Here is a 9,405-nt window from a genome sequence, read left to right as displayed (position 1 = left end):
TGGCACATCTGACTGTTTATTAATGGAGCGATTACTGGCAGATCCCAAATGATCTTTGCTTCCTCAGTGTTATCGTCAAACTTTGTTGACATTTGAAACTGTCGTTTGACCCCTAAAAACCTGCTTCTTCCTGTCCTGTTTCTACAATGTATTGATTTAATTTTTTTACAGTGAGGTGGATCGATGTGATGTCCTAATTCTCAAGATTCTTCAGGAAGTTGACTTTATATTAGTTTCTGACATGTTCATCCCAGATAAATCACAATCTTTTAACACAAACCAGTATTATAATCTGCAGTGTGGACCGAGGCCAGTGAATGATGAGAAACAGTTGGCTCCAATGTTTAGATCCAGGCTACTTTACTGTAGGCTTATACTTGTTGTTTTGTAGTGAGAAAACATGTCATTCAGCATCACTCTCAACGACTGACACCTCATTCTTATATCAAGAAAAAGTCCATTCATATTTTTGTCAATATTCAATCACAAATAGATCATACACTTCAACTATATATGTTAGATATTAAAATGAAAATAATGTGATGTATTTGAGTGTAAACACATGACTGCAGTATTGCTCATAGTAACTGGTAGTCATACTGTAGGGGATCAGGTGGCTGGACCAGTTCAGACACCATCAGGGAAGGACATGTAAAAAAGGACATAATCAGGGATTGACCTTAAGGGTTGCCCTATTGCTTGGAGCAAATGAACTGAGCAGTTGGGCAAGTTGAACCTGCTCTGAGGTTTCCCCAGGGGATTTTTCTGGTTCCTCCCCATTGTTTAAGTGAAAGACGGACAATTTATGGCATCCAGACAAGTTGAACCTGCTCTGTGGTTGCCCCATTAGGCAGGGGATTTTTCAAAACTGAATTTCAGTAGCCTAACATAGGGGCTACACTTACATTTTTTTGGTCCTGCTACACAGGAAGTATAACTATTGGTCAGGGTGAGCAGAGCGCCAGACAATACTATATCCTATTGCTCTCGATTGTGAGCTGTGCGTCTAAATCTTAGTCTCCCAGAGCCGGTATGCTTACAACCAGGTTGTAGAAGGATCTCATGCGCTGCAAAAGTTACGCATTCAAACTGATTTTTCTACTTCATAGCATGCTAGCAGACACCGATAGACTTCCAGTCATTGTGCTAACACTAGTTAGCATTGGCTCACAAAATGACCTCGAAGTTCCTTCATACTGGACAAAGAGACATAAAAATGGTATCCAGGAGTTCAACAGCCTCTGGGGAAGTAGATAATGGGCCTCATTGCCAAAATCCCAAAGTATCCCTGTGACCATTTTGCTTGTAAACAATTACTTGAAAATTGTCTGTCAAGTGACAGTAATCATCAGGCAACTAACAAAAAAACTGCTGTCCAATGGGCAAGAGCCTTTCAAACCTTAATGTCAATCCCTGACATCAACGGTGCAAATAGAGGAGAAAGGATCCAAAATGGTTGCCAGACAGTTCTGGGGAGAACAACAAGGTGGGGTATTGTGAGTCCTGTGTGCCTTTACCTCATGCCCACTGATCCGACAGAACTTAACTGGCCACATGGTGAAACCTATCCAGAACTTTCACTAATCAGTTGGCATGAAGACAAGGACACAAGACTTGGAAGGCACAGTAGTAGTGTTGGGATGTAGCCCTGATCTTTTTCATTAAACAATATTCATGTCTCAACCTTCATTGGTCTTCATGTTCGGGCTATGTCGTAATTGTTCACGAACCAATCACAGGTCTTCTTGATACCTGTAGGGGAGGAGAGACACAGTCAGTCATCTATGGATACTGTGCATTTTGGAAGAGTGGTTTAATCACTGTGAACGTTACTTTCATCATAATCATAAAACGACCAATAACCAGATAGGTATCAAATATCATGCTGTAATGCGTCTGTGTTATTTACAAGGAAACTAATTCCAACTACAATATTGAGTTGTTTTCTGGACAGGAAATACAACCCTCAATATTTGGATCTCTGACCTTCAGAGAGCGGTGTGAAGGTGAAGTCAGGGAGGTAGCGTCGCAGCTTGGCGTTGCTGGCCGTCTTCTTCATCTGACCGTCTGACTTGCTGGTGTCGAACTGATGTCATAGGTCAAGGGCCACAGAAGGCAAATCACAGGGAGATGACATAGTTACAGTGCAACGGATATGGGGGACAGCCAGTCCGAGTGGGCATTTAATGTACTACATCTGTACGTCTTTCAGTCCAACTGTAACGGTTTTCCTTAGGTGAAGGAGAGGCGGACCAAAACACAGCGTGGTGGTTATTCATGTTTTTTAATAAAGACACTAGACATGAATAAACTAACAAAACCAATAAACGTGGAAAACCAAAAACAGCCCTATCTGGTGCAAAACACAGAGACAGGAACAATCACCCACAAACACAGTGAAACCCAGGCCACCTAAATATGGTTCCCAATCAGAGACAATGACTAACACCTGCCTCTGATTGAGAACCATATCAGGCCAGACATAGAAATAGACAAACAAGACATCCAACATAGAATGCCCACTCAGATCACACCCTGACCAACCAAAACATAGAAACATACAAAGCAAACTATGGTCAGGGTGTGACACCAACAGGTGTAATGAACCTTTAGATATGGTTGCTGGTGTTGTAGTATTCTACTAGATTGGTTCTAGACACTGATCTAAGGTCAAATTTGAATAATGGTTAAGATAAGAAATTGGGGAAGATACGCTGTTCCTAGATCTGTGCCTAGGAGCAACTCCTATCAGGCGTACACAGCCTGTGGAAGGATACAACTATTTGACCTTTGAAGTCCAGGGCATCTGCAATCATCTCTACGGCGTCCTTGATGGGGAGCTCCTCCTCCTCCCCCACTGTGAGAAACAAGTGACAAAGGAGCTTGGTCCAGTTACATATGGTACACACACACACACACACACACACACACACACCATGTTGGACTCACCAGAGAGAATGATGGGGTCAATCTCATCATACTCCCGCAGCACCCAGAGGAACAGACGTGCAACATCCTGAGAAAACACACACACAGATTTAATGTACACACACACACATATATCTGACACACACACAAACACACACACACACACACACACACACACAGTAATTCACTAAACATACCAGAGAGTAGATGAATTGTCTCCTGGGTGTTCCGGAGCCCCACACCTGTAGTGGGGTTCCCTCCTCTGTTAGAAGGAGAGTAGAACGGAGTATGTGTTTGTATCTGTCTGTCTGTGTGTGTGTACGTCAAATCAAATCAAATTGTATTGGTCACATACACATGGTTAGCAGATGTTAATGCGAGTGTAGCGAAATGCTTGTGCTTCTAGTTCTGACAGTGCAGTAAGTTTTGTATTGATTTATTTCACCTTTATTTAACCAGGAAGGCTAGTTGAGAACAAGTTCTCATTTACATCTGCGACATAGCCAAGATAAAGCAAACAAATTCACAACAACTTCCTTATACACACAGATGTAAAGGGATGAATAAGAATATGTACATATAAATATATGGATGAGCGATGGCAGTGATGCATAGGCAAGATGCAGTAGATGGTATAGAACAGTATATACATGAGATGAGTAATGTAGGATATGTAAACATTATTAAAGTGGTGTTATTTAAAGTGACTAGTGATACTTTGATCAAATCCATTTATTAAAGTGGCCAGTGATTTGAGTCTGTATGTAGGCAACAGCCTCTCTATGTTAGTGATGGCTGTTTAACAGTCTAATGGCCTTGAGATAGAAGCTGTTTTTCAGTCTCTCGGTCCCAGCTTTGATGCACCTGTACTGACCTCGCCTTCTGGATGATAACGGGGTGAACAGGCAGTGGCTCGGGTGGTTGATGTCCTTGATGATCTTTTTGGTCTTCCTGTGACATCCGCTGCTGTAGGTGTCCTATGTGTGTGTGTGTGTGTGTGTGTGTGTGTGTGTGTGTGTGTGTGTGTGTGTGTGTGTGTGTGTGTGTGTGTGTGTGTGTGTGTGTGTGTGTGTGTGTGTGTGTGTGTGTGTGTGTGTGTGTGCGCGTGCGTGCGTGTGTGCGTGTATAGTATTGTGAGTCTTACTTACTTTTAGCAACATATGTCTTATGCATGAGCGCTGAGAGCACGTGACCATTTTCAAAGTTGAAGTTGTCATGGGGACCATACACGTTAGTCGGGATTACGGCGGTGTAGCGACGCCCATGCTGCGCAAAGTATCCCCTGTTGTCAATCAAGTCCACACACACACACACACGCACAATCATGTTGTGGTTAGAACATTAATGACCCACTCCAGCTATTTTTTTAAACAATATTCTAAGTACACATACAATACAAGGTACAAACCCTTAAGTGTAGAATTTTTTTGTTGAGAGAAATTTTTTTTGACACGGCGAAATTCAAGGAGTTGGCAATTCAAGGGGTTAGTCTGATGGATGCGTACCGATGTCATCGGCCTTCCCTCTTGCTTCCCAGAACAATAGCAGAGGTTCCTTGGAAGTTGTGGGAACATATGTTTTTGGTTTCCCATTGGTTCTGGGAACAAAAGCCTAAGTTTCCTGACCAGTGAAACTGACCTTTTTTAACATTCTGAGAACATTCATTTTTTGGTTGCAGGGAAGTTCTGAGAATGTTTTACAATGATTCCCTGAATGTTCTGATAATGAAATGATAGGTTATTTGAATGTAATTAAATAATATTCTGAGAACATGTTTCAGTAAGACGTTTAATAACACTGCTAGCTTAGGTTAACTGTTTTGAACACCAAGCACAGATGGAAATTAAATTGCTTAGGCGTTAATCATGGCAAACACATCTCTTTTTTATTGTCACAAGGAGCCTATAAGATTTAAACCTATGATCTTATGTCTCCTATCCATGGACTCAGTCCACTGCGCCACCAGGTTGGCGCTAGCATGCCATGTTTTGTAACTTATACAAAGCTGTGTATTTTAGTCTATTCAAACAGACCCCATTTCAAAGGAAACAAGTGCTCATAAAGATCAGGTGTGGCCAATTAGCGGGTGCGGCCACTTCCTGAACTCACTTAACAAGATAGAGGATAGAGAGAGTTTTGTTGACGCTGAGAACGGAATGTATATGTTAATAAATAACATTTTTAGAACCCTCTTGTGGTTTTAATGGACATTTTTCTTAATGTTCTGAGAATATTACTAAATAGAACCGTGAGGAAACCTGTAGGAAACATTATGCTGAAATACTGAAATTCCCACAGAAGAACGTTGTTCTTAATGTTCTCTGAACAATTTGAGAACATTACTTTAAATAGAACCATGAGGAAACCTGTAGGAAACATTATGCTGAAATTCTGAAATTCCCACAGAAGAACGTTGTTTCTTAACTTTCTGAGAGCATAACTTTAAATAGAACTACGAGGAAACCTGTAGGAAATGTTATGCTAAAGTACTGAAATTCCCACAGAAGAAACATATGGTTCTCAGAACATTATGTGCTAGCTGGGCTGTGCCATGTAATGAGGGACCTGCACCAGCTACTGAAATGCATCTTTTGTTAAGTTCATCAGGTGATAAATGAGGTGCAAGGGAGGCTGGAGTGGGTCTTTCAAATGTGTGCTAATGTACCTGCACAGGTAACAGATTAGTCACCAGCTCACCTGTTCTGAATATCAATCATTCTTTTGGCATGTGAGTAGCCAAAGTTTGAGTCATGTGGAGGCCCATTGTGGATCTGTGGGAAGGGGAAGAAAGCATGAGTGATCATACACCATCTTTTATTAAAAATCCCAGTTGGGAGGGCCAGAGGTTCCCAAACATAGAGTAGTTCTACTGTCACTGGGCACATACTCGGTCCCAAATGGCACCCTAAACTGTTGAACTCCTACCTTTGACCAGGGTCATTAGGTCTCTGGTTAAAAAGAATGTACTATATAGGGAATTGGGTGCCATTTGATGCCACCATAGTATTTTAGTATTAAGGTTAAACACAACATAATCTCATTGATTTGGCCTTACTGGTTGTTCAACTCACCATGCTCTCATCAATAGGGTATGTGGTCTTGTCAGGAAAGATGCAGCTGGACAGACAGGACACCACCTTGGTGACGCCCCTTTCGTGAGACGTCTGCAGCACGTTGTCATTGATGCGAAGGTTGTCCCTCTGTGAAGGCAAGACACTGTGGTCTCAATTCAATAAAACCTGTATTGCGACTGTTACACCATAACTTGTTTTTACACAATAACTTGTTTTTACACAAATTAATTAAAAGAATGCATTTGCTCACTAACACCCCGCCCGTTTTTTCAGTTGTGATATTCACATACTGTTATTACGCTGTAGCCCATCATTGTAAATACACATTTGTTCTTAACTGACATGCCTAGTTAAATAAAGGATCTTTTCCAGAGCTGCTTCCAGTCAGTGCATTCAACCAGTAGCTAGATAAGACAAACCATTTCACGGACTGGCCTTTAGGTAGTTCAGGCAAAATATCAGATGGGCTGGTTCCATCTTCAGCCCATCAGCCTGTCTAAACTGGGGATTTTGTACACAAATATCATTATTTGGTTAACAATTGGGGTGCCAGGCAAAGAAATGGGCCAGTGAGTTAGAAATGCCCGTTCCGAATTTCTGGACCCATCCCTGATTTAACAAATGTAGTTTGGGACAGAAACGTATAGCCTAGGTATTAAAACAAACTGGGTAGTTAGGTAAGCTCACCAGAAAGTGTAGGTTCTCCTTCATGTGAAGATAGAGTCCTCCCACCTTGGCAGCCAGGTGGATGACATGGGTGGGCCGATACTTCTCAAACACTGCTCTTGTCTGTTGTAGATCTCTGGCAGAACAACTGTCATCATCATCATCACCATCCCATTTAATGGAAACACATCAATCTCATAAAAGTATGCATGCACGAATGTAATTAGCTAAACATTTAATGTGGTTCCAACAGGAACTATATAGAAACTCTAAATATATACTGGATCTATGCATCAATCTACATATCTATAGAATAGATTAGAAAATAATAGAATAGCAGAGAATATAATATTTTTTTCCACGAGTGAACTTATTTTGTTCCTGTTGGAACCACAAAACCAGCCCCAGATGTAAAAGGGGCATAACAGGATTTCATACAGTGCAACATGACATACATTACCTATAGAAATATGTTATGTAGAACAGACATGCTGGTGTTTCTCGGGCATGAAGAATATGGCATCTCTTGTATATAGGCTAGGCCATTTTTATCTGCATCGACCAAGCCTCAGACCAGCTCTGCTGAGAATATGAAGTTAATGTGACATAACTTACACGAGGTTGGCCTCTTTGGAGCAGAGGAAGGTCCACTGCTCGCCCTCGAGACAGCCGCCTTCCTGTTTCACCACGTGCTCGATGGCCTTCCCGACCAATCCAGATCCGCCCGTGACGAGCACGCGCATCGGCTCAGCCTTCGTCTGCGAATCCATCTCTCACTGATCAAAGAATGCGAACTTTAATTTTTCAGTTGTGATATTCACATACTGTTATTACGCTGAAGCCTAAAACAAAGTAGGCTGATATGAATGACAGTATGATCATGGCCCTATTTATAGCCTACTTTAAAACGTAATAATAATAATAATAATATAAATATATATATATTTACATTTAGGCCAGTAAGGAATTAATCAAATATATGCTATACAACATCAAACGCAAGTTGAAAGGTATTAACACACTTTTCCTTTCAATTACAATTTCATTGTAGCCACATTTGTTTAATCATGGAGGCTACTTTATTGTATTTATTTCCTATCTACATTTATTGACTTTTGTCTTTTGAAATAAATTCAATTTGGCATATTAATTATTAAGCCAAAGGAGGAGTGAATGGTATTATGACAATGTTAATTTTAGCCTATCAAAAGGATAAACAAACAGCCTACGCCAATATCGACATATATTTCATTTTTAAATATAACAATTTAGTTTAAAAGAATGGGATATAAGAGTTAGACTATATTACAAAACAGAAGCCTATATTACAATATCAGATTGTCATACAGGCTGCACCACTGACATTATTTTAGCAAAGCAAACCAAATAGTAGCCTAAAAGTATATGAGGTCTGTATGAGAAAATGTCTACTGATATGTTAAATACAATGTAGCCTAGCCCATAAATAGGCCTTATAGGACAAACATTTTAGGGAAATAATTGCAAATATTAATCGGTAGTCTATGTGGGCTATTTTGAATTAAAGTAAAAAAACTCAAAGCGAAATAATGATGAGAATACAAAACTAAGAATAGTTATACATTTAGGCTAATAAGGAATTAATAACATGCTATACATCAAACGCAAGTTGTTTAATCATGGAGGCTACTTTATTGTATTTATTTCTATATACATTTATTAACTTTTTTCTTTTGAAATAAATTCAATTTGCCATTTTAAATATTAAGCTCAAGAGTCCAAAACGGGAGTGAATTGCATTATAGTAGTGTTAATTTTTAGCAAAAGGACAAATAGCTCATGCCAATACCGACAGACACAGTATTTAATTTTTAAATTAACAATATGTGTTTCATCGAAATATCGGTTGGTCTCATTAGGCCTATATTACAAACAGTATATTACAACATCAGGTGATCATATAGGCTACAACACGGACATTATCTTAGCAACACAAACAAGAGTAGGCTAAAAGTAGCATATACGAAGTTTGTCGAAAGAAAATGTCTATGTTGAAGTCAAACGCACCCACCCATTCAACCAAAAGTCATCTACATAGGACTTAAAGGACAAACATTTATAAAGGCAAAACATATTCATCCGTATAGTTTACGTGAGCTATTTTGAATTATAATCAGTCACATTTTTAACTCGGCAAGACTCTCGTGTTATTTTGTATGTATCTAATCAATACACAAAGTTAATGTATGAATTCAAACCTGTAAATTGATTTGTTAGAATTTTCCTCCTCAGATAAAGTCGGTATTAGATCCTATTTCTGAACACTCAAGTTCATAAATGAGGCATAGGCTCTCTTTTGTCTTGCACACTAACCTATCAACAGGTAAGCCGCAGGCGCAAGGTGGAGTCGCACTTATAGGCTACCTGTGAGCAACACTTAGAGAACAATGGAGAGTAGTAGCCTTACAGGTGGACTATCGCAGTTTCTCGCACCGTCACTCACGTACCACACCACATTAAGAAAATACCAGAACTGTTAAGATACAGTTGAAGTCGGAAGTTAACATACACCTTAGCAAAATTCTTAAAAATATTTAAACTCCGTTTTCACTATTCCTGACATTTAATCCTAGTCAAACGTTCCCTGTCTTGGGTCACTCAGGATCACCACTTTATTTTAAGAATGTGAAATGTCAGAAAAATATTAGAGATAATTATTTATTTCAGCATTTCTTTCTTTCATCACATTCCCAATGGG

General features: G+C 39.7%; 1 protein-coding gene across 3 annotated transcripts; it reads right to left on the bottom strand.

The window, feature by feature from the left end:
- Positions 1-343: 343 nt before the first annotated feature.
- On the bottom strand, positions 344-9,082 carry LOC112237902 (GDP-L-fucose synthase-like). 3 transcript variants are annotated; one of them, XM_042317321.1, is made up of 11 exons: positions 9,021-9,082; positions 7,284-7,444; positions 6,690-6,816; positions 6,000-6,128; positions 5,626-5,699; positions 4,077-4,210; positions 3,126-3,190; positions 2,950-3,016; positions 2,778-2,857; positions 1,987-2,086; positions 344-1,752 (listed from the first exon to the last, which is right to left on the bottom strand). In XM_042317321.1, exons 2-11 carry the CDS (start codon positions 7,436-7,438, stop codon positions 1,697-1,699), a joined length of 987 nt encoding a protein of 328 aa, XP_042173255.1. In that variant the 5' UTR covers positions 7,439-7,444; positions 9,021-9,082; the 3' UTR covers positions 344-1,696. The 3 variants fall into 3 exon arrangements, with proteins under 3 accessions (XP_042173255.1, XP_042173254.1, XP_042173256.1); XM_042317320.1 differs by having other exon boundaries at positions 8,906-9,059; XM_042317322.1 differs by having other exon boundaries at positions 6,690-6,804; positions 8,906-9,058.
- Positions 9,083-9,405: the final 323 nt, after the last annotated feature.

The sequence above is a fragment of the Oncorhynchus tshawytscha genome, unplaced genomic scaffold (assembly GCF_018296145.1).
Source record: "Oncorhynchus tshawytscha isolate Ot180627B unplaced genomic scaffold, Otsh_v2.0 Un_contig_2066_pilon_pilon, whole genome shotgun sequence".
Lineage (NCBI taxonomy): Eukaryota > Metazoa > Chordata > Actinopteri > Salmoniformes > Salmonidae > Oncorhynchus > Oncorhynchus tshawytscha.
This window is presented reverse-complemented; position numbering and strand designations above follow the sequence as displayed.